At 34.5% G+C, this 26,640-nt stretch overlaps 1 protein-coding gene and 1 long non-coding RNA gene across 6 annotated transcripts in view; one reads left to right on the top strand and one right to left on the bottom strand.

Moving 5' to 3' along the window:
- Positions 1–246: 246 nt before the first annotated feature.
- The window catches only part of LOC111502742 (monocarboxylate transporter 7), a 44,550-nt gene continuing 18,156 nt past the window's right edge, over positions 247–26,640 (top strand). The window contains exons 1-7 of one of the 5 annotated variants that reach the window (XM_074180761.1): positions 247–440; positions 7,641–7,767; positions 11,276–11,419; positions 15,047–15,209; positions 16,991–17,118; positions 19,899–20,016; positions 23,958–24,238. In XM_074180761.1, the coding sequence (XP_074036862.1) occupies positions 342–440; positions 7,641–7,767; positions 11,276–11,419; positions 15,047–15,209; positions 16,991–17,118; positions 19,899–20,016; positions 23,958–24,238 (1,060 nt within the window). In that variant the 5' untranslated portion in view covers positions 247–341. Of the gene's footprint in view, positions 446–7,640; positions 7,768–11,275; positions 11,420–15,046; positions 15,210–16,990; positions 17,119–19,898; positions 20,017–23,957; positions 24,239–26,640 lie in introns of all 5 variants that reach the window. The other 4 variants (XM_074180757.1, XM_074180758.1, XM_074180759.1 and 1 more) reach the window with 4 other exon arrangements.
- Positions 4,178–10,508, bottom strand: LOC141484980 (uncharacterized). The gene is made up of 4 exons (XR_012466916.1): positions 10,388–10,508; positions 9,704–10,142; positions 4,877–5,071; positions 4,178–4,813 (listed from the first exon to the last, which is right to left on the bottom strand). It is a non-coding gene; the product is annotated as an uncharacterized lncRNA (long non-coding RNA).

The following is a 26,640-nucleotide window of genomic DNA, read 5'->3' as shown; positions in this document are numbered from 1 at the left end:
AATTTGAATTTGGTTTTCAACTTATTGAATTTCTCATTCCATTGGGGGTTTTCAACTCATTTTACTAATTTTTTTTTGTTAACTACATTTCCACTCTCGGGTTTCGAGTATATGCATCATTTCTGGCAATTCTGAATGTGTCTATGTTACAAATTGAAAATGGTAACAAATTATCAGATTAGAATATTCTGAAATATTTATTCACTACTTAATATGTGTGCCCGCTCTGTGGGATCTTTTAAGTCAAAACAAACAGAAGATATGACTGCTTTATAATATATCAATTCATTCCTTTCGAATTAATAACATCATGTGAGTTGAATTGGGACTGTCTTGAGAAAATGGTATTGCGGAAAGAACCGATGAATGGGGAGTTCAAGTTAGTGCCACCAGAAGGGGGATGGGGTTATATTGTTACTGTGTCAGTGATAATAATGCATGTAAGGTATATTTGATATTAATTTGTGATTTGTTAGTTAAAATGACCAAAAATGGGTTTTAAATGTTGTGGTACTTTTGGTTGGTAGATGTCAAGAAAAAAACAACATAAAATAAAATTCTGTCAATGTCGACCTTTCAGTAGGTCATGCCCTGGACACTGAAAGGTATGTAATGAAATACATAGAATAACACATCACTTATTATGAAGCATGCAATACAATAATAAGAAGTTATGAAATTGTAGTGTGGCCTTATATCTTTTATAATTGAAAATTATGGACCCTACCGGTAGACAGGTGCTTTACACAAAATCGGCAAAATTAAGATGACATTAATGATTGTGATTTAAGGAATCTTTCTTATATATGAACCGTTTCTAGATGAAAATTATTATTACTATCCAGGAAAATAATTATAATAAATTTTTTACAATGAATTTCATTTAAAATGCGTTTCGACAGAGTAGCTTCATCAATTACTAGTTAAAAAAAATCTGTTTTTCCGTTAGTCATCAAATTATTTGATAATATCTTTTGTATAACAGTAGGTAATGACAGAACTTTTTAAATGAATGATACAGGTAGATTTTGAACAAATTATTAGGTACAACACAATATTACTTCTGGGAAACAAGTGAAACATTGGCATTTCATGTCAAAACTCAATTAGATAAATGGCAAAACAGGTGGATTCAGAAAGCAAAAATTAATACAATATTATTCCTAGAAAAACACTTAATCCATCAATTAACGACATTTTATGAAAACAAGTCTAATAATGGTAGCCGTTTAAAAGAAAATTTGAATATTTGCGTTTATTGATTTCTGGAAATTCCAGCGGGTTTGATTTTTGTCGTTTATTTTCTGTATGTAATAAATCGTGGTCTATAATGAAATCGTGGTTATTCTCTGAAAGGTGGCAAACATAGGCGGAATAAGTACACAGCTCAAAACTTCTTTTACTTTCGGCGATTCCCGTTTTGAAATATCTAGAAGTTCTTTTATTGAATTAATACATATATTAATTATTTCTGATATCCTTTCACTATTGTCGGTATGTCTAAACCAAAATTATTTTGAATTTGATGACACAACAAAGAAGGCTTCATAATGGGTTTTCCTCTAAGCCTCCGCTGAAATTTGCAGGGATAACTTCAAAAAAACTCTTCAGCAACATCCAATTTTTCAAATATGTATTCATTGATGAAGAAATGTTGACAATGTTGTATCCTGATTCACAGGAAGACATCGCAATTACAGTAGTTTTTTCAATACATAAATTCTATATATGAAATCATAAAATATACAATAAAACTAGAAACCAATAAGTTTCTGAACTTTCGAAACCCCACAATTACAAAAATTGAGAGCAAGCAAGGCTTTGCAATTTACCACTAACCAACCCATACAGAAACAAGTATCAGTAATCATTTTATTAACCCTCATCAATATAAATTAACAGATTATCATAGAATGTTCCACAAACTCACAAGCATTCCGATATCTACAGATAATTTCAATGAAGAATTTGAGTTGATGAAACAAATTGCAGTGAACAACTCCAAGAGTCAACATATTCTTAGTGAAACACTTTTCAAACAGGCCACTAATCAAGTATACCTCCACATTAAAAATAACACTACTATCTACAGAACACTCATATACAGAAGAATCATCGAATAAAATGAAAAGATTACCAACAGAAGAGAATTAAAATACTATATAAAACTGGTAACTCCTTGGGTAGACAAATGAATAACAAGTCAAAAAGAGATAGAGTAACAAATGAAGGGTCTACAAATTAACATGTGGAGCATGCCCAGAAGTTTGTATAGAAAGGACTTCAAAAAATTTCCAAACGGGAATCGCCGAACATAAAAGAAGTTTTCGCTGAAAAGTCTACCACCAAATCTCAATATTTTAATCGAATTCTTCATAATAAAATTTTAATTACTGACTGAACATATTCCTGATAAAGTAAGTGATTGCTTCATTGGAGAAAATGAACTTCGTTCTTTATTTTCCAACATTCTTTAAAAACATTTTTTATTATAGATGTAATGTATGTGGAAAATAATGAAGACGTATTATTTTTTTAACCATAGAATGTGCTGGTCAGGCCATATCCCCCGAAGCTCCGATATATTCGGGAGGGCGCGCCAGCATTATCAACCAACGACCACTCTCCATTCCGTGGGAGTCGAGAAGGCTTATTAGCTTGTATGAATAGTCTCAATAAATTCGGCACTTTTCGGTTCCGGAGCGTATTGCAACACCGGTGTCTCGTCAATACCGTAAGAGTGCTGTAGATGGTAATATAGCACTCTTGAGGCCGCGTTATGTCGATGGATATATGCTGATAGCAAGTGCACTAGGGTCTTGCGCGCCTCGCGGCAGGCCCTATACCTTGTGTCAGGAACCTGTATACTCATCACGCGATTGCGGTAGACTAAGGTGTTTAAATGAATGCTATATTTATCATCGGATAATCAGATTACAATGTATAAAGAAAATATAAAAAATACAGATTACAGAAAAAATAAAAAATAAAAGAATGGTATGGAACATGCTAAAATTTTTATACATATCTATATATACATATACATTAACATATACATTAATATACACACACAGATATATCCCTAGCTACACAAAATAATATCATAATGAACCCATATCACGAAACACCTATTTTATACATATATACACATATACATACATATAAACATACACACATATACATACACATACACATTTATAATGTTCAATTTGTCACATATTTTTTCAATTTTGTTTTAAACAATTTTATGGACGAAGATTCTTTGATTTCACGAGGAAGTAGATTGAACTCAACAATACCTTTGAAAAAGACAGATTTCATCGAACTAGCTTTAGAGGTTGGTTTTACATAGAAATTCATATTACTTGCAGTTCGTGTTGCTCGATCATGGATACAGGAATTTATCATTTTGAAAATGAAAGTTATTGTTTGAATATAATGATTTTGTTTCACATTAAGCCAGTTGAGGATATCTAACATCGATTTTATATTCGTGTACCTGTTGCAACTAAGGATAATACGCATTGCTTTATTTTGTAGAATTTGCAGTCTGTCATAATTAGATATGTTCGTGTAAATTATAGAACTGCAATAATTTAAATTTGGAAATATCATAGTATTGTACACTGTTATCCGACTAGACTGAGATAAAAATGAAGTTATACGTCTCATGAATCCAATTCTTTAACCTATTTTTTTCGAAATATAGCCAATATGTTTATCATATTTCAGTTGGGTATCAATTACGAATCCCAAATATATCATTTCCTGAACCCGTTCAATCCGCTGATCATTTATTTTGATATCTAATTCCATACTTAGAAATTTTTGATACATATATTTGTATACATTTATTTACTTTTAGTTTTATCAACTTTTAGTCTATTGATTTTAAATTTATAAAACAGTTGATCTATTTCATCATTCAATGTGTTCATAAGATCAGCGAAATTACTACTATTGAAGTATATCAAGGTATCATCAGCGAATTCCGTCCTTCCGATTCGGAAAGCGATTATTGTTATTATTAAAAACGATAGCATTTCAAAAAAATCGTTCCAGTATTGGATTAGAATAAAATATCCTTTCCACTATGAAAACCACTGGATCAATCTACGCATTCGCAGATTATACCTTGATTCAAATATATATTTATATTTGAAAAAAAAAATGGAAGTAGACTTTTGTAAAATAATGGGGTGGTTTATCCATTATTGACTATAAACTGTGAAAAAACTTCTTGTCCTTCTTGTCACGCAAAAGAGCTACCTAATTCCACTTCATTGAATATTTGCGTTAAAAACAGTCCCACAAAAATTAAATTAAATAATAGAATGAAATACTTCGGCATTGTCATGGAATTCCACTTACCATGGAATTCATCAAATCAGCAATTCGCTGAGAACGATCTTGTACAAATTTGAATATCTTGCTAAACTTGAGACATACCACATTCGAAAATGGTATATTTTACCCTTGTCGACCATAATATAAATTATGGTATTGTGAGTCTCATCATATCATTTGGAAAAAACTGTATACTTTAGATTTTTTTTCAACAAAGTATAATATATTAGATTAGAGGTTTGTACACAGTAACTTTTAGGGGTAAACTTTCCAGTTTGCGTTCAATTACAGTTAAGTAGATTCTCTGTTGATTTTCCTGATTCTGAATGATTGAAACACTCAAATATTTTCGAGAAACATTGACTTCTTCACAAAAATGTCTTCCGAAAAATAATCATTCTTGAAAATTATTCACTTTCTGTGAAGAAAATCATTAAATCTTCTGGGGTTTTTCACCTACATCAATCTGAAAAAAGAATTGTGATGAAGAACTTTATACATGTTTTGAAAGGGTAAACCTTTTTTATACCCCGTTTAGCTGGGTGAATTCAAAGTATTCGATACTTTTGCCTATCCAAAAAAAGTGGCTAAAATCTGCCACCTTTTCACAATTGTGGAAAATCAAATGTTATTTGCAGTTTTTCCCTTTCAGCTTGGAGAAGGCGAATATAGCAGGAGAAGTCGATGAGAATAATTATTCTTGTTGTGTCACCCACACCAAAAACTGAAATTAGTAAAACAAAACTGAAAAAAATCTATGAAAAGAAACATGATACTTTGAATCATATACTGAATCCATTCCAAACCTACAATTGTGTATACACAATACCAAATCTACGATTGTGTAGAAACAATTGTAGGTTTGGATTTGAATCAACAAAGTAGAAAATATTCCATATTATTTCTTGTAGTGTATCAAGTTCCATTCAGAATCATTTTCGAAAAGGAAACTAATTGATAAATATTAATCACCATGCTTATCATTGACCGCTGACCTCATTTTCTTGCATTCTAATAATGTTCTCTTTATAAATAAGTGTTCAATGCATACAACAGATAAACATCTCTTCTCTATTTATCAAAATGTATCAATTATCAAGAATCATCTGGCATTTCTGAGAATTGCTCACGAAATGAACATACACTGATCAACAATTTTAGCAGATTCTCTGGTTTTGGAGCTGTTTATTATTCATTTTTCTTTCCTTCAACAACATCTATCAATTTCAAAATTTCATTCTATCGAAGAATGTACAAAAGCGACAATATATCGGTCGGTAGTCAAGCGGTTCGACGTGGGTACTCTGTTCACTCACTCGAATTTACTACCGCGTTGGTCGGTGGTTCAAGCCCTAGTCTGAATGATCGATTTTCACTTGCTATCGCCCAACCCGTGTTAGGAATCACACTTTGAAAGGTGATACCTCATTAACCCATAGCTCGCACAAGTTTCGACTTCTGAGGGTTGTCATTCGTGGGGGCGCGACAGCTGGTTAACAAAAAAACAGATTTTGTTTTCTAGTGACTCCATCATGGATTTCTTTGAGTACCTCCCATCGTCTGTTCCTGGGTACCACTGTCTGGCGCCTTTTTTCCCTACCGTCTTCAGACTCCAACACCTGCTTCAGAACCCTGTTTCCAAGCTAAGGGAGTTCCATTGTGCCCAGTAGCACTCAACCACAGGCGAATAACATGTGTTCGATTACTTTTCTTCCACCCGATGACTAAACCAACATCTGAGTCTTTCTCTTGGTTTTCCTTGATCTCATTATCCTCCCAATTGTCGTCCACAGCTCCAGTTCCACAAATAACTGCTTCCTTCTCTTCTGCTCGTCGGCAATGGCTAGTCCCAGCTCGATGTTCTATTTCGAAGTCAAATTCTTGTAGTCTCTCAATCCAGCGCGCTACTTGTCCCTCGGGATTTTTGAACTGCGTAAGCCATTTGAGAGCTACATGGTCCGTTCTTAACAGAACTCTTCTTTCATAGATGTATTTGTAGAAATTTTCTACATCTTTGAAAACGGCCAACAGCTCTCGCCTGGTGACACAATAATTGCGCTCTGGTTTACTGAGCGTTTTGCTAAAGTAGCCAATAACTTTCTCTTGTACATCCTGGATCTGAGAAAGGACTGCTCCAATTTCATCTTCGATCTCCCCGTTGATTTCCTCTCTGATTTTGTCTATCTCTGTCTCGATGGTTCCTATCCTTTCTTCAAATAGGCTCGCCATACTACAAAGCTCTTTCTTCAAGCCTTCTGCATTTTCTAGAAGGTCTTCCTTCAAGCTATTCGAATTCTCTAGAAATTAATCTTCCAAACTCTTCGAGTTTTCTTGGAGTTCATCTTTCAAACTCACCGAACTTTGTTCATCTAGTTTGCTCAATATTGAACTCAAATCACCCCCAGACGCTTCGAATAAATATGCTTCGGGATCTTCTCCTGATTCAATCAAGTTATCCCATAGTCTCTTCTGGAGTACTGATTTCTTTCTGGAAAAATGTAGCTCTTTCTCCTCCAATTTTTGCTTCAATTCGGCGACTTTCATGTCCACTAGGCGCACTTTCCTCGAACACATTTTGTCTCTCATTTATTTTCACAAGTCTATTTTTCGTGAGAAAGGTCTGTCAGTTTATGTTTCCGTAGTCCGGTACTGTCCACTTCGCGAAACACAATGAATCATCAGTCTCTACGCAAACAAATGAGTTTTATAGTAAATTTCACCGTAATACAAAGTGTCCACCAAGCGCTCACAAATTTATTTCAAAAATCCACTTCTGATCACCTATTGTAACAAATTAAAGAATTGACTGTCTTAAACCATTTTTTTTGACAATATTTCACTTTCACAACTAATTTATATTCAACACTTAGCAACTAACGCTTGATTCATCTTCACTGTTCGAATTCTTTGTTTACCGCTCGATTCGCTTTCTGAATACAGACTTCTTTTCTGAGCGAGGACTCGACCTCTTATATCGGTAACGATCGTTTTAGATACCTCTAATGGTTTCGGTAATCATCTACACTTTTCGCGGCGGTTCGCGGTGAGTCATATGTTTGCTGGCTGAGATATCGGTCAGGGCCGGCTTCAGATTCGTTACAATAAGTTCCTGAGCACTCGTTTCCATATAAAGTATTTATACTGAAAGTTTCTAGTAAATTCGATATCTATTTTTAAAATAGTTAACTGAAACATTTTCAAAACTGTTAACGAATAAATATTTGCTATTCAACCACTGAAAAACTTATATTATTTTTTTGAAATATTTTACTGTGAATGTCTTTTCATTTCAGTTGGTAACAATTGTACCATTGGCTGCATTTGGACTTCTGTATGGACAATTTCTATCTTCTATAGGGGATGAAACGACTGGCACTACTTTATCTAACGGAGCATTCAATACCGTTCAGTCATTCACAGGTGAGAATGATTCAGAAAACATTTTGTACTCATGATATTTGGTAATGATATATAATTTGTCAAGAATCTGAAATTGCCTCGAGATGATAAATGTCTTGAACTTTGTTTTCTTTCAATTATTTTATCAACTGGAAATTATTCAATATTTTCCAGCTCAGTATTCTCTATCAATTCTAGCAGTAACATTCAGAATCTTTCGAGTGACGAAACGATAATTTGATATCTCAAAAAATCTATTCCGCAATGGGAAAGTATCAAAATAATTTTAAGTCCAAAAAACCTCCGCTCCAGATGCTAAAGGCATTTTTGCTTCTTCAGTCGCTTTCACGAGTGTGAAAGTCATAATAGTAGCAAATAAAAATATAAATAAAACAATATACGCTAACAGTGTCAACCCATAAATCATGCCAAAATCGAGTCAAATAGTCTAACAGAATAACAGTATTTACTGCAAAATATGGGCCACATGATGGTTTCTGTAATACGACTGTAGGTACAGCAAAATAGTTCTGAGATTACGATAGAAATAATTTATAAATGATGTATACATGATCGTGTTCTCAATTGATTTTGTGAGATATCATGAATAAATAATTTTAATGATTGAAATATTTGGTAATACATCAAACATATATCCATGATCATTTCAGTAATCATATAAATAATTCAAAATAACATTATTTTGAGTATATACTGGATAAATCATTTTAAGGATGCAAAGAAGATAAATTATTTTAGTTTTTCATGAAAAAACATAGATATTATATATAAATATTTCCCATGCTTGAAATATATGACGCAAATAATGCGTATTTTTTATCAATGAAAAGTATGTATTTCTATTGATGTATTCGAAACGTTAGAGAAAAAATGCCTGACGTATTTCCATTAGGTTACAAAAAAATTGGTGAATATTTGAAAATTGAAGTAATCAGTAATTCAAAGTAACATCGTATCAAGACTATATTGAAGACATGAATTGAAAACGGCCAAATATTTTGATTGCTTGTAAATTTTATTAATTATATGATATGACGATTGTTTTGAATTTTCTATATTTCGGATTTCTATTGTCTAATTTTATAAAAAATTATTTGAAATCCCTGAAAAAACCAACACAAATTAACAATTAAAAAGAATAGCTGAAAATAACAACTACATTAAGCAGAAAACTTTTAAATGGAATTACAGTGGAATAAAATATGAGTAAGAAGTTAAATAAATAAACAAAAAATGAAAAAATAGGAGATTTCAAGCGAAGTTACTTCACGACGTTTCGATTGTGGATACTGACAATCGAAACGTCGTGAAGTAACTTGGCTTGTAATGTCGTCTTCCCAAATTTCTGCCACCGCAGTTGTCGGTTGATTGGTCAAACTACCAACACTGACGTAAAAACTTGGCAAGTTGACTTGGGTGTCACACCAATATGTGGTTCCACTTATGTCTCGCTTGCGTTCAAGCGATTATTTCTGTTAAGTATTTTTCTTGGTTTTTCACATTTTGTCTTCAATCGAGGACCGCCTGTCCGGTACTGACGATGCCCCATAGGCTGAAATAGCTGTCTACCGGTGGCTCTTGAATTGCAATCAATATGTGAATGATCAGAATATGGTACTTATTTATTTATCTTTTGATTTTCATGAGAAAGGTTAATGCAGTCAAGCTGCTGGAAAATAATTCATAAAAATCAAAATTCAAATAGATAAGTACTCTTTGATCATTTCCATATTGATTTCAATTTAAGAGTCACCGGTAGACAGCTGTTTCAGCCTATTGGGCATCGTCAGTAGCGGGCAGACGGTTCTCGATTGAAGACAAAATGTGAAGAACCAGAAAAGTACTTGATAAAAATAGCTGCGTGAACGCAAGCGAAACATAAGTGGTGTCACACCAAAAGGTGGTTCCACTTATGTTTCGCTTGCGCTATACTGACCTGCCTAAAGGTTGTAAGGGGTGAGTCCAGTGTGGTAGCAGTACTATGCTATTTTTTTCGTTCGTTCGTTCGTTCTGTCCTTCAAACGACAAGTGAGAGCTGTTTTCGAAAAAACTTCTAACATTATGTGGGTTAAAACTCGTGGCTCGGGTCAAGTTGGTAGTTTCAGGTAGTCTAAATGATAGATAAGAACGTCTTTCCATGAATGACCTGAATCAATCGGGACTTGCCTATATCTTTGATACCCAAGTTTTGTTGATGTTATTGATAACACCGTGTTGCTTGTTTCTTCGACAGCCAGTTTTTTTCAAAAGCCTGTCAGAGTGTGATAGTAATAATTCCCAAAATACTTTGCCTTTTTCACTTCTTCTGCAGCACGTAATGTGTGATAGTCGATTAGAATTTCTCAGATGATGCCATGACATTTCTATAACTTTCTCTGGAAAAAAACAAAATCGTATGTAGCAGAAGCTCAAAAAGCCAACAGAAAATGCAGCACATATATATGGTTTTGGTTGTCACATGTGACTACCAGCCCCAAAACACATTTCAGAACATAACCCCTTGAAATAACTCTGAATCAACATTTATTAATGAAAACGAATAGTGGTATCATGAACCACACATGTCACATTGAAAATACATGAAAAAATATATATCTACGGAAAATTCTAGTATACTTACGGACTCGTCACAAATGCACAAAAATTTACTTTTGCCGTCCGAAAAAAATAAATATACGTACCTCCGTCACAAAGTGTGAGTGTCAACTGAAGTGACGTTAGGAGTTAGGATGGAGGTATTGCTCTCCCGATCCTTCGATTTCGTTCGATGAACTCATTAGTTCGTTCAATTATCCAATATGGCCGCTGTGACAACCAACCCGTGAGACAACCATACCTGATCTCTCCTATCTAATCAAAGCTAAATGAACCTCTTGACACTGAAAGTTTATTTGCCTTATTTTACCAAAATCGAATGAGGGAAAGTCACCACAATATTATTACAAAAAAGTAATTATTTAGAAAAGTTCAAATCCTATATCTTGGGAACGATGCTTTGTCAGTCCTATGTTTATATGAACATTCTTCATGAAATCAGCTCCTGAACAAGTCCTTATATTTTTCAACGCAATCAGAAAATACCCTGTATAATTTCTCTTCAGAGTATGTCAAGAGCATATAACAAGAACATGACTTAGATTTTCATGGAAATGAAGCTTTCTGGAAATCAAAAGTAACTGTAATTAATGATTTCAGAAATGATGAGACAAATGCCACAAGGGTTATAACTCAAGGAAAAAAATATTAAAAATGGAGAAAAAGTAAATGGAAGAAAGTCATTTCAGGAATCGTCTCTCTATAAACTGAGAAGTTAACTTATGTTCAACCTGAATATTTCGGGTAACTAATCATTGTTCTGGATTATTCCGCATCTGTGTTTCATGAACTGTGAAGAGCCTACTATAGAATGTGAAGTTTTTTCAGTAAAAAATTTTATTCAGTAGGATAGTGCGTTAGTCATGACATAATTCTCACAGGAACTGTTCATGAAGGCTTCAATTTTTTTCAGGTTTAGCTACAAGCTTCCTTTTGAAAAAATTCAGTTATCGAAAAGTTGGATTGGCTGGAGCTATATTTTTCTCATTGGGAGCCTTTTCTACTATATTTGTTGAAAATTTGAGTCAACTGATTGTCACATTTGGAATCTTGGAAGGTATGTAACAGAGGAGGAAAAGCCTTTCAATAGTATATGTCACATATGTGTTTGTATAATGTGTTCAGAAGTGAAGATGATACTCATATTCCTTTGATCTCTATTCTTAACTTCCAGTGATTTTCATGGTTCCAAATTATCTGAATGGAAAAAAACCTCGACCACAAAGATGATTGTCTACCATTGCTCTATTTTGTTGTAACTAGATACACTTTCACACTTTCATTGGGTTGGTTTAGATTAAAGAGCTTGTGAAACTATTTGCAAGGAAACGTAAAAGCTGTTCATGATATGATTGTTAAAAGTAGGGTATGATTTTGTGAGAGAAAAAGTTTGCGAAACGAGCGTAGCGTGTTGAGCAATTTCACGAACAGAGTAAAACTTACTTTTAACACGAATATAATACAAAGTTTTTTGTACAACTGTCCTGTTTTCACAATGAAATAGATAAATTCATTATTTCAATAAAGACTCATTTTGACATCTCTTTTCAGTCAATTATTTTCATGTTATCGCATTTGCTATGAAGTGACCGTGTCATTTGACGTCGAATCACCTGTTTACCAACAAAAAGTATTGTTTACATATATGAGGGAATCGGCCGGTACTTGATGAAAATCCATAACTAACGTATTCCAAAAACACTTTATTGTGAGATTTTCACTAAATTGTTTTACAAAAACGCAACACGTGTTTCGCCATACAATGGCTTCATCTGGCGTGTCTTTCCCACGCCAGATGAAGCCATTGTATGGCGTATTTGTTCTTGGATGTGTTCTTGGTATTTAATGTCTTGCATAATGAAGTAGAATAGTGAGTAATTGTGTGTTCCTGACGATATTGAAGGCGCTGCATAAAGACCTTCAATTGAATTGTCACCAAAAAAAATCGGCTCAGCAGTACGACATCGCATATTCTAATTTTATCAACAGGTGTAGACTTAAAAACATCGAAGGAAATTTTAGCGAAACCATCTTCTTAGCCTAGCTAGAAGGGAAATAAGAAAGTGGAACTTGTCAACTTTGTGGAGCAAGTTTTCAATGATAAATTGGAGTGCGCTCTTTAAAAATGTTGTGAATACAAGCAAATATTAGAAGGAAATAGCGTTTTTAAACCGGAAAAATTGAAGTTATATGCCCAAATAATCAAAAACTCTTACGTTTGTATAAGTCCAGAGGTTTATGAATGAGGCGCCAGATGAAAAATATTTGATGATAGAAGTTTTCGGAATATATAGAGGTTGCCGGTGTGAAGAGCTGTGCCATTTATTCATAGAATTAATGAATAAATCATTGATTGTTCAAATTCCAAATACAAAAACGAAAATAGGTCGTTCTTTTTGCATTGTTGAAAAAAACATTGATAACTATTTTAATAGATACGTTGCAATACGCCATTCTGTTATCAATCATCAACATTTTTTTCTGAAATACTCAAATTATAAATCCAGTACCAATCCAGTTGGTATAAACATGTTTGAAAAAAAATGCCCGCTACCACTGCTGAGTTTCTGAACCTCCCGGAACCTCTGTTTCAGATGATATTCTGCTTTTTTGCTAGCAAAATCAGGAGCAAATATAACGGATATCAACAAGCACAGATGATGGAAGACTATAACAGTAACTGAGGGTTACATCAATCAATCAATTTCTTATAAAAAGGCTATTGCTGGAAGAATAATCCCAGTAGCTAGCTCCAGCGTTACAGCATCGTCTTCTTCACTGCAATAATTAAATATCAATTAATGTATTAATGTTTATTTGGTCGAAAAAAATCATGTGAAAAATACTTTTAACACAAGTGGTAAACAATATTTTCAACACGCTACTTTGTAAACATCATCTTTTAATACACTTGAAAACCATTAAAAATGCCACTTTTAATGACAGTTGTACAAAAAAGTAATTTTTTTTCAATTTCGGGTAACTTTTCGAAATGAAGTATCGATAAGTGATCCGAGAATTATTCTTCACACGTCATACATCAAATTCAACATTTTCTTTCAATTTATCATTCAAAATATATTGACTTGATGAGTGTAAAAGCAACCGGTATGGCTGTGATTGAAGTTACTTGATTCAATTAATAAGTTCTTTCATTGCACAAAACATGTATTTTTTACATTTTCAATCACTCGAAAACCACGTGAATATTCGTCACAATTGTCGAGAAATATCGCAAAAGTACTAAAGGGGAACTGAAAAAAAAATATTCATCAGAAGTGTGAATTTTCTCATTGATACTGCTTCATTTCTGTTACTATTTTTACAAGTATAAAGTGAGAAAAAAAGTGATTTCTGTTTTTCTAATCCTGGGCTGGGAATATTCGAATGTATGATTTCTTTACCTTTCCTACATTTAAACTTCAATGAAGAAGTGAAATGCCTAAAATATATTTTTAAATTCTTGGATTATGATATTATAATCGCAACAAGTACGACGATTACCTCCTTTGAAAACGCCATCTGTGGAATTGACAGTGAACACTATACCGGAACACTCAAATTAAACGATGATTTTCGATTTCGGTCTGTAATATAGCGTATATGACAATTTGAAATTCTTCTTCGAAATATGTTCCTGAGTAGTGACTATATTCGAAAATTTTGAAACTGAACATGATAATAACTTATTAGAATAACTGTGTTGCGATGCAAAATTTCTAGACTGTTAGTGTTTTTTGAGCATATTGATTCTATAACTCAATAGAACCTGCTGAAACTAGTAAATCTTCGATGGATCTTCTCATTCAATAATCCCAGTAAAATCATGAGCAGACCGTGAAATCATAAATTTACCTAAATAATTCAAAAAATAAGTTCATTTTCTACAGTGAATCTAATGATATCTCATCTTTCAAAGAAAACAATTTTTCCTTTCATTTCATAATTTTCAATGACAACTAAGATACTTCTCAAATAATTTTTAAATGACGTTAACGATGCTTTTTTTTACTTTACCTTCTAGTATCCATTTTTTTCTCACGTGATTTGTTTTTTATTCATATAGTGGCCTTATATATGGATTTTTCTTCAAATTCTTTCACTTCAATCATTATCTAAGCCTCAACAGATGTTCTGACCATTAGAATTTTCCATTGTTTTTTCTTTCTTTTCCTTTCCCCTTTCAGTTTTAAAATATGTACCTACATTCAGCGAATGTACATATTAGAATGAAAAAGCAAATATGTTATGTACATCACAAGAGGAAACACACATTTCTTTCATTACATAAAGTCAAAGTGAGAAAATATTACTTATTGCGAATGGAAAAATTCATTAGGAGATGAAAATAAAATATCGGAAGATAAACAAAACAGTTTTTCGTTGGAATCTATCAAAAATATTTCGACAAAACTTCTACAGAACATATCAAACTATACCTCCTAACAGTCAGATACCTCATAACAAAACAATCTGGAATAAGTTTTTTCAAAAGGTTTCTGGAACAAACTTTCACATAACTTCATGTAGATTTTTTACTGTAGTTATTTTTTTTTTCATTCCTTTGGAGAATTGTCAATAAGCTATGTTATGTGTTCGTGGATATATTTCCTGTATATGTGCCGAATTTTGTAAAAGAATAAATAAATTTAATGGATAAACTTGAACGCAATACAATTTTCAGGGCTTGGTTTTGGTTTGATGTATCCTGCTGTTGTCTCAGCTATCAACAGTTATTTTGAAATTCGCCTGAACCTCATGATGGGGATAGCACAAACATTCATCACCGTCGGTAGTATAGTTTGTCCCCCGTCCATTGCATTTCTAAGTGAAAGTATTGGATTCAGGTAAGAACAAGCAAAATCAAATAGAGTTTTTTTCAGAAACACGAAATCTTTTTGGAAATTGTTAGGTTAGGTAAAAATGAATGGATCTATTTGATCCTCCACCGCAATAGGCTTTTCCATTACAATTTTTTTGTGCGCAGTATCAGCCATTTTTTCGTACTGTTTTTTGTGAATAACCATGTCAAAGAGCCCGCAACCCATGTTTTGAAAATTAAAATATAAATTGAAGTTTATTAATTGTAAAAAAAGTGAAAAAATGTAGTAAGTCAAAATAATCAGAAAAAATTTTTCATACTCCATTATAATTATGTTATCTGTACGAAAAGGAACAAAAAGACGGTGTTGAAAAGGTCTATATGCAAAGGTTTATTGTGCCTCACACTTATTCACACTCGACTAAATAAACCCAGCTTTTCAACGAAGCCGATTACTTTGTATGGTGAGCGGTCTTTTAGGTCAGATGGTGAGAATACGGCTCTGCTAAACTCTGAAAACCTGATTCGATCTCCAGCGGGGCAGGCACGAAGTATGTGCTCTGCTGTTTTATCATTTTCCAAATGACATTGACCTCTGAGAGGCCTGTTAGACATCGTAGTTCATTCCTACTGTAGTACAACAACTGTTTGGTATCAAGCTTTGAGGGGTGAATAAACGGTTTGGAGTGAGCCAATCCTGGAAGTTTATGGAAGTCCATAAATCTTCTTGCCATACAGGTGTTCAATGTTTGTTTGGCAAAGCCTAGAGCGATACCTACGATATGTTCTTGTCCAATTGAGCTACTTGCAGCACCCTTCTTTGCAAGGAAGTCTCATTGCCTCCAGGCCAGAGACAAACTGTCAAGTCTTCCTATCAAGGAGAGTCGTTTTTGGTAATTTGCTATCAATTTAGACGTTGCTTGGTAGGAGCCAAGAGCTTTCAACGCCCCTTGAGTGTCTGAAAATATTTCTATTGATTTATGTATGAGGTTGGATTTTTCCAATCTCTCCGCACACAATTCAATAGCGTAAATTTCCGCTTGAAATAGAGTCGCAAAGGTTCCTAGGCAGATTGATATCTCTTTCCTGGGTTTGCCACCGAAAACACCTGCACCAGAACTGGAAGGTGTTTTTGATCCATCTGTGAAAAGTCATCTCTAGTCGAGAGCAGCACTCTATATCGCAGTTTGTAAGTGACAGTTGGAGATATAAAGTCAGAGGTCTTTTCCAGAATGCTGTGACTTCCAGTGTCAACCAGCAGTCTGTTATACTCTGCATTAAATTGGCAATGTGCACAAGTCTACATGCAGTCCAACCAGCCTCTTTCACCTGAAAAGTGTGGAGAGTAGGTAGATCTAGAAGGATCTTCTTGGCCGCTGACAGTGTGGTACTGATCGCACCACTGATGGCCAGACAAGCCAGAGAGCTTCGTCTGAGCCGTTTACTGTAAAGGCTTCGGCCACCAGGCAATTGCTCCATAAGTTATCATTGGTCTGACAGTCATTACATAAATCCAATGGATCTGTTTCGGACCTGAAATCTAAGTTTTACCACAAAACCTTCTACATGTCCAGAGAGACAGTCTGGCTTTGTGTAAAACTTTTTCCAAGTGAGTTTTTTATCAAGGACATTGATAAAATATTCCACCTCCATTCCAAATGGATTGACCTCACCATTGAGGTGAAGCGACGGTTATTCGTTCAATTTTCTCCTCCTGGTGAAGGGAACTATTATGGGTTGGTTGGTTAGGTTGAAACAATGTTATTTATTCCATTGATATCATAGAATTTAGATGAATTTTGAAAGATTTCGTTTCAGAAATACGTTGACTGTGCTGGCTGGGTTGACACTGCTGAATTTTGCGGCTATGGGAGTACTTCAACCTGTTAAATGGCACATGAAAAAAGTTCCAACTGGGATAAACAAAAGACCAGGTTTGTAATGGAATTAGTTGAAACTGGATCAAATTCTGTGACGAACGTACTCAACAACACCTTCCTGTAAGATTTTCCTCAACCATTTCACAAAACCGCAATCTATGACGTAAAACACAAGTTATTTCAGAGATGTCAAAACAGGGTGTTTCCTAACTACGGTACGTAACTTCAGAAGGTGATTCGTTATGTTGTTGCTTCGATTCTGAGATACAGGGCGTTAATAGTATTTTCTTCATATCTACCTTCATTTTCGAGAAAAAAAATTAAGCTACTTTGCATACATCATGAACACTTGCTTTGGAGACTAGCTGACAATGATAGTGTTGTCATATCAGTGGAAGTCAGAGTTATCATTTAGCAGTGATTCCATCATGAATAATTTCACTAACGCTGAAATGACCTGAACTAGAAGAAGCTATACTTGATGCGATAGAAAATGAACCTTCAAATAGTATCAGAAAGATTGCACTGCAGCTGGAAGTCAACCCAAGAACCGTATGGACAGTTCTGAAAAAAACCTTCTATACCCATATCCCATACAGCGGGTCCAAGTTTTAGCGCCTCGGGATTTTCGCCCAAGATTAATGCTTTGCAGGTGGTTGATTCATATGATGGCACACGATAATATTTTTTTTCAAATATTTTATTTACGGATGTCGATGTACGTTGTCCATGTGTTTGGTTTTGGAAGTGATTTTTTTTCTCGAAAACGAAGCTTGATATGGTGAAAACACAAGCGACGAAAAAGTTGTATTTTGAGTTGTTTGATTTGAAGAAACGAAAAACTACAAAAATGTCAGTGCTTTTTTTCTCTCAATATTGTTGGTCGTGCTGCCCATTGAGACACCACTGAACCTAATAATTTTAATCTATTCAGGGCTAAATGTTAAAACTGTAATAAATTTCAATCAAATAGGTGTAAGGATATTATTGATATTTTATGAATACGGTTTTTTTTAATTCAAACCCCCTGTATCTCAGAAACGAAGAAACTCTGGACATATGTTCATAGGATTTTTTTTTATAACGATCTAATGAATCACCTTCTGTTCGGTTCGTACCGTAGTTAGGAAACATCCTGTATAGTAGACAAGTTTGGAAAACATAGTTTCTAGTGGAACACGTGTTGGTAATTTGTGAAATGTTTCGAGTTTGATACATAGATGATTAGTTACGCCTGAATGATTATTCTGGGGTGACGAAGACTAATTATCTGGTGAGAATATTCGATCATCAATTAGATATTGAGAGTTTTTGTACTTATTGATTTTCATACTTTCCAGCAGGGCAAGTTCCAAACTTTTTTCTGGAAACGCAATTTTGGGATCACTCATTGCGTTTCTACATTTATAACCAGTATATCATGAATTGACTCAATATACTTTCACAAAACTGCAGAAGCAGGCTATCCAAAAAAAAACATTTTTTTTACAAACTCTACTATATGTAGTAATGTAATGAGTGAGTGGGTAATATGGTAAATAACTTACTCCACCACTGAATTTCAATGGATTTTTTTTAAATAAACCATATCTGAGGTTAAATGGCTATTGATGACCAATGTTGACATTTTTAGAATAATCTTGTTGTGAAATTTTTCTTGATAAATATTATGTGATGATATAGCCAAATAAATATTAAGATTAATTAGTAAGTCATGTTTCAATTCTCTCTCACTTACTTACACAAATATTTTGGTTCTACAATTTCATTAACTGCTGATAATTTTTAATCACTTTATACCCCCATATTCAACAAAAACCCATATCAACGCTTCAACAGCCAAGCCACGGCAAGTCAAGCCAAGTCAAGGCAAGTCAAAACAATTTTTTTATGTCAGCCTACGAACTTTTTTGTCCAATAAATATATATATAACTCTATTTTTATTCAAATCCGATATAATATTGCTCATCGAAAATGACATTAATTGACATAGTTTTTTTTAAAAATAATGATAAACATTCAAATTAATGACATTAACACCAGATCTCAAATGTTATTGAACTGAAAGATCATCCACAATGTGGTATTTTTTATATATAATGATGATAAATGGGATTTATTCATTGACATAAATTGTTTATGAAGGGGCGAAGTTCAGCCGAGGAAGTTTCACAACTCAACCTAGGTGATAGCATGTATTATAGAAATATAAAAATAATTACCTAGTATACATCAATAAGTGGGTAGTTCATGAATATATAGCAAAACATACACAAAAGTGAGACAAAGAGAAAACCATATGAGCAAGGCATAACATGAATATGTTATGTATCCAGAAGACTTCAGATATGTTTTCAACTTTTTCTTGAAATTAAATATAGGGTAGTATCTAAATACACTGGGCAGAGCATTATATTGTTTGACATCTTGGATATTATTTAGAATTTGGAGAATTCTAGAAATGTGAGTGTTTGGGAACATCTTAAACAACTTTTTGAAATAAATATTCCCGATAAAAATGACTTACATATATGTTTCTTCTACAATCGTGTTCCTTTCAAAGCCCCGCAAGCTGTTATTTTCTAGAGAAAGCTGAATTTGTTTTATATTCAAGTACGTTTTTCGAAACTTCCCATAACGGAAACAAAATTTTGCATACGATTTCAAGTAAAAAATATACAAGGATGATAGTGGTTGAAGTGAGACACACAATACATCAATACATCAATTGATGGAAATCTTCATTGAAATATTGCTTTTATTAAACATTTTAGATGAATAAAACACCGATAAACCTTTTTTATAAATATTTTGTTCACTATATATTTTTCAGATAGAATTCCACTCGATGCTATTCCATCTAGAGATCTGTCAGATGCTACAGTAGAACGGTTGTTGAACTCTAAGACAGATAGTCCAAAAATTGTAGGAAGTGATAAAAAACAAGATGTGTAAGTATAAAATGCCAAAGTTGGGATACATTGAATTTTTATTTTTCTAACCTCATATCAAAGTATATTGATTATGTCAATATATAAAGAACGAATTCCATTTAGTATACTGCTGGTTCAGATTTTATAACACCATAACAATCAAAAGGGCTAATGGGTGTATGGGTGTATGAGAAACATATAATACAATTAGGAAAAATACCTGATACTTTTTGAACATTTCAATATAATTTCCATGTATATCCTCACCTACAGGCAGTTGATTATTCAGGATATGTGGACAACCCAAATCATACCTAGATCCAAAAATACTAGTCGGTGTAGAGAACAATTGGTAATTTGTGACATGGCAAGCCCATGGTAATGAAGTGTTTCCCCATGAACAGGAAATCACGGAAATCATGTCAAATTGTTTTCTTTCCAGAATACAAACATCAAATATTCATCAGATGAAGGATTCGTGAAATAGCTACCGAAAAATAACTACTTTCCTGTCTAATACCATGATGTATATTGAATAAAATCTACAACTTTGGGAGTATTACGACTTGTTAGTGCAAGTCGAGCTCAATCAAGATAGCAGTATGTCCGGGACTCGAATGACTTCATCGATACTCAACCATATATGTAAGACCTTCCGCTAGGAGGTAGTTATTACCTGACAGGCATTTGTCGGGTTCTACTGTTTGAGGACTTTGACAGAGGGAAATATAAGAAATTGAAGAATCAGTCGACTTCCGGACACACTGTTGCTTTGCTTAGATTTATCCTGTAATGACAAGGAAAAATACTCCAAAAACTATCAGTTGATTGATTCCAGCATGATCTTGCTGTAAAGGCGAGAAGCATCTGCAAAAAGGTCCTCCGTGTGAATAACAAGTTCAATAAAATTATATATAATCATAGTAGTACTTTGAGAACTCAAACAATTATTTACTTACATTTCATTTTCTCCTGCGAGCCTTTTAACTTGTCAAGTTCTTCCGAATCTGCAAAAAACACTGCAGCCGCATGGACTTATTGTGTTTTTCAATATTTTTCCCTGTACGAGTTGGAATAGGTTCCTTTGCTGAATGCCCCTTTGTTGCATTGCCGACAGCTTAGATTTCCGTTATACATACATATTTCATTCAGGTGCCCTCTTGATGGGCAGTATCCAGTGAGTAGTCCTGTAATTATTCTTGATAATTTAGAACAAGAAAAAAACAAAGGAAGCAGAAAGGGCAAGATATGGAAAATTCAGAAAAAAATACAAAGGGTCACAAAAAAAAGAAAACCAAAGAGTACGATTACAAGTGGTCCAATGAAAAATTCAGTTTTCCTGTCGACATTCCCGGCAACAATTTCACATTGCCGGAGGTAATGAAGTCACCTATGGAATATTTCAAAATGTTCTTCTCTGATGAACAAAACATTGGTAAAAAGAGGTCGAGGTGCTTTTTGTCACAAAACTGATAAAGAGAAAAAAATCACATGCGTCAAGTGGTACGACAATAAAGCTGTTACCCTAGTCAGTACATATATATCTTCTGAACCATTAAGCACTATAAAAAGGTATGACAAAAACAGAAAGGAGAGAGTTGATGTCCCAAGTCCAAGTATTATCAAGCATTATGATGCTCACATGGGTGGTGTAGATTTGATGGATATGCTAATATCCCTCTATCGCATTCGAATGAAAACTCGCCGTATATTTGCTCAAATGATAGATATATGCTTGAATAACGCATGGCTATTGTACCGCAGACTTCGACAATTGTTGACTATTGAAGAAAAAGAACTGAGTTTGAAAGAGTACAGTTACTTTGTTCTTCAGGAGCTGGTAATGAAGAACAGAACAAAAAGGAAAAGAACATCTACCGAAGAAGACAAATCTGTAAAAAAAATCAAAATAGCAGTGATATATATATATATATATATATATATATATATATATATATATATATATATATATATATATATATATTGATTGATAGTTGGTAATATATCCTATACAATACAGAACATAATAACATCTTGTTTGTTATAAATTGGCAATGTATCTCATAGGATACAATTCATTTTTCATCCCCTTTCCACCTAATCTCTAACTTTTTGCTGGAATCATGTTTTTTGTGAGATATACATTCAGGAAAAATCAACGTTTACGAGAATGTCTAGGTGAATCCTATCCTATCAAATTAAGGGTTAAAAATATTTTTGGCCACCATATATATATGTTATCATGTGTTCAATACATCATGTCTGGTTTGAATCTCTATGTCTTTACATAGGTGTGTCTACTCGTATTGTCTCTCTTTTTTGATGTTGATTCCAGATTGGTTGGTTCCTGGGATCTAATGTCACTTCCAGGTATTTGACTTTCCCTTTACAAATATTTACTTTTCAAGTCGAAGTTTTAGAGCCCCTGAGCACTTCGTCTTACTTCCCATGCTGAGTGATACTTTGAACGATATCGTTCGGCTTATGTTCAACCCTTCTTTTTCGATTTATCTTGTTATAACATTCAGGAGCTTCTGCATGTGTCCTATCACTATATTATTGTATTTGCTTTGGACTGGGATGAGTAAGTCGTCCAAAGTTCCATAACAGTGGGGACAAACTCTCATCTGACGACTGCCCCTTATAACCCGTGTCAGTACTGTTTTCCCCATTATGGTTGTGTATATCAATCTTCCTTCATTCTCTATTCATCTGCATCTTATGTCGTCGATTTTTTTCACTTCTTGATGCATGCATGATTCATTTGAGGGACGTCTTATCACGTATAATGTGCCCTCCATATCAAAGAAAGTAGCTAGAAGTATTTTTTTGTAAGCATAGTGTCAGTTTGTGGCAGTTTATGTTGACATACCTGGTCTGAAAGCATATTGTTTTCAAAGAAGTGACTTGGTAGCCAGTAATATGTCTCTAATATGTTTGTCAGGTAGTTTTTGTGATGTTTTCAATGCGAAAGACAGACAGCTGATTATTCTCAAGGTCTTTACCAATTTTCACAGGTTTTGGATTGAAGTTGGTTCTAATCAGTCTCCATGTATTTGGTATGTATCCCAGAGCCAAGCTTGCCCTGTCTATTAAACACATTTTGTGAAATAAAAGTTCCAGTCCTTTTTGTCATCTGGTTGCAGCACCTCACTAGTTGAAATGAGTCTACAGTCCATTTAAACTTCTCCAAATCTACCAGCAAGTCTCCCTGGATGCCCTTTAGGGGCTTCTCCTATTATGTACCTACCCTACTGCAGATTGTATTAGGTTTTCTGCATTTGGCAGCTGACTTGAAAGATTACTCACCAAATGAATGAATTGGTTTCTTCGGAAAGCTTCATCTATTTGTTCGTATTTGAACTGAATCACTGTATATCCTCATTGAACTCCTTCGAGTTGCAATAGACTCACTCCTACCTTCCAAGGGGTACTGAAAGATCATTTCAATTCAGTCCAGGTCGCCTTGCCTAGTTTTCGTTCGTATCATCACTTCATAATCAATCAATCATTATTTTTTCCTTCTTGCTGACCCCTTCTGTCTCTCCCAATTTTGCTCTTGATTTTTTGTATATGAAGAAATAACGTTTTTGTCCAATTTTTTCACATAAACTATTTTGAAAATTATTTCATATTTTCTCATTGGAATATATTAGTTTCTCAGTTAGAGTAATAGAAAACTAAAGGTGTGGTTTATTTGGAAAAATTTAATGATGAATGCTCATCGATTTTAGAGTCCAATCGAAAATATTCTACAAATCAGTTTCTTCTGATTTGTTTGAACATAGTCAGTGGCCACGAGTATATTTGATAATATTCAATATTTGAGGTTTCACAAAATAAAAAACTCCTGTACCAGCCAAATTTCAAATTGTTTCAATAATTAATGATATGAATATATTTCCATATTTTCCAATTCATGAATATTTTGAGTTCAATTAGTTTATTTTGTATTCCAGGAAAATTCTTGATTTTGGTTTATTGAAGGATCCGAAATATCTCAACATGTCCATTGGATTGTCACTGTGCTTCACCGCTGACCTGGCATTCGTTTCTATCATCCGTATGATACTCAACAACTTAAATTTTGATTCAGTTGACATAACAGTCATGATGATGGTTTACTTTACATCTGATCTCATTTCTAGAATTGCTTTTTCAGTTGTGAGTTACTTCTGTACTGTGAAAAATCGATATGTATTTTTGACGGGATCGACTTTAACTGCAATTTTTCGTATTGGTGAGTATTCGACGTAACACCGAATTGAAAAGTGGCAATCATTGTAAGAAAATTAGAAAGGATTCTTATTCATTTGTAAAACGAGAGAAAAGATGAACTTCGTATTATCTGGATGTTGCCATTTCAAATGTTCAAAAGGTAAGAGTTGAATGTTGAGTGTGGAATGTCAAATGTCGAGTATAGATTGTTGAATATTGAAAATTGAGAGTTGAAAGTTGAATATTGACTGTTGAATATTTTCATGAATTTTATTTAGAAACGTTACGCTATCCTGTATTTTGGTATAAGTCACCGTTTATAAAAAGTTGCTTGCAATTCCTAATATGAATATATATCAAAACAATCGATTTCTTCAACCTCATTCCGGATAAAATGTAGGTTGAAATTTATTTATGTGATCTGTATCTGTAGAGTAGGGGGTGAGTGTAGGCCCACAGCTCTTAGGCCACATGTGACCCATTGTACATCCTCTCGAAGAGTTGTCCTCCTAGATCATCGTCCATCCTGTCCTTTTCAGGAAGATGGACAGGCCACTAGGATACATCTCCATTATATCGGCAGGTGTAGGCCAAGACTCGCTGATCACACACTCTCCTATTGACGATAACCCCGGACACCCTCATAAGACATGTCTGACAGTTTCATCTTCCAGTTCACACATCCTGCATAGAGGTGTGTCTACTAGCCCCATAATATGGAGGTCTTTCCTTAATTGACAGTGTCAAGTCAGAAATTCTACTGTTAAGCGTAGGTTTTTTCGGCGCCAGCTTCCCAGGGTCGCCCAGGATGATCCTGGCAAGACTGCATCCTTTAATTCCTTCTCATCTTTTTTGAGATTGAGCATGGGTGTGACGTATGGTTAGTTCCGCAATTGTTGAAGTAATCAGGTCGTAGGTGTCAGTGGGTCTTAAAATTCTTAGTCCAGTCGCTTCCTTGGCTAAAGAGTCGGCAATGCGATTACCCTCAATCCTGTTGTGCCCTTTAACTCACCTCAGGATAATGTTATTATCTACCATGGTTTTGGCTAAATCTAGTACTAGCCTTGGGGTAACACGTTGTTCGTTCAAGGTTAATAGGGATTGTCTACAATCAGAGCAGATTGATATGTTTTTGTCAGAAATTCCTTTTCTGGTTATTTTTTTTGTGGCGATTGAGATACCAGCCAGTTCTGTTTGAATTACGCTGGTATTTTTTCCAATTCCCCACTTAGTACTCAGTGGCTTGGCGATATGCAGTAACATCCTTAGCCTTCTTTGGTTACTGAGCAGTTTCCTGTTTTATTTGTATTTTGTAGGGTTTATTCAACACAAACCTGAGTTCAATTGCATCACTGGCTGCCTGCAGCAGAGGTTGCGCAGTAAGCGCTTATCTCAATTGACCCTACATCGAGGTTTGAACCAGCATAGCGCAATCGTAACTCGCCATTAATGCAACCTTCTAAACGTACAGGTCCAGAGGGGCCAGACCAGTAATTAATTCCATTGCCGCGGTTGGTGTTGGTCTCATGTGATGTTCAAACAAATCAACCACTGCATTTGATATACTTTTTAAATGGCCATTGCTTATAGAACTTTCGATCCCCATGCAATGGCTCTGTACATCAACATAGGTCTTATTATTGCAGTGTAGATCCGGGTGACCACACGGGGTGAAAAACTCCATCTGCGTCCCACTGTCCTCCGACATTGCTCAATAGTAACATATGCTCTTTTTGCTCTACTCTGTAGGTGAGAGTTCCATGTCAGCTTCCTGTCGAGGGTAGTACCAAGATATTTCACCTTTCCAGAGAAGTTCAGTATGCTTTTGAAGATTTCGGGCGATTTCAAGCCCGATAAACTGTTTTTCCTGGTGAATAGGACCATCTCAGTCTTCTTCGACAGTGAGTGTTCCTTACACCATGTTTCTATCAATTTGAGTCCATTCTGCGCTCTATCGTACAGTGTATTCACACACTTGCCGTTCTGCAAGATAACTATGCATATGCAATTGGGTAGAATCCATTATTGTTAAGGTGATTAATCAGGTTATCCAAAGAAGGGGTGATAAGACCCCTCCCTATGGACATCCCCTTATGACCAGTGCTCTCACTGTGATGTCCTCTACATTGATACTTATTGCTCTACTAGAGATCATCTTGAGTATCCATTTTCCTACCACCAGGGGTACATTCCTAGAGTTTAGCTGCTGGGTAATTGTTTGGAAAGGTTGTTTTATCAAACGCTCAGCCGATATCTATGAATATACCCAGGGTGTCCAATGATCTTTCGATTCTGCCAACTACATGGTGAAGGGCCGAAACAGTAGACCTTCCCGGAGTATATGCATGATGATGTGAATGAACTAGTACTTGATCTCTTATTTACTGCTCACATAGCCTCTTCATAGTTTTTAAAAAGAACGAT

Source organism: Leptinotarsa decemlineata, unplaced genomic scaffold (assembly GCF_025532065.1).
Source record: "Leptinotarsa decemlineata unplaced genomic scaffold, Ldec_3_MD MMD2_tig00026299_RagTag_RagTag, whole genome shotgun sequence".
NCBI classification, from domain to species: Eukaryota; Metazoa; Arthropoda; class Insecta; order Coleoptera; family Chrysomelidae; genus Leptinotarsa; species Leptinotarsa decemlineata.
The sequence above is the reverse complement of the archived record's forward strand: the minus strand, read 5'-3'. Positions and strand labels throughout refer to the sequence as shown.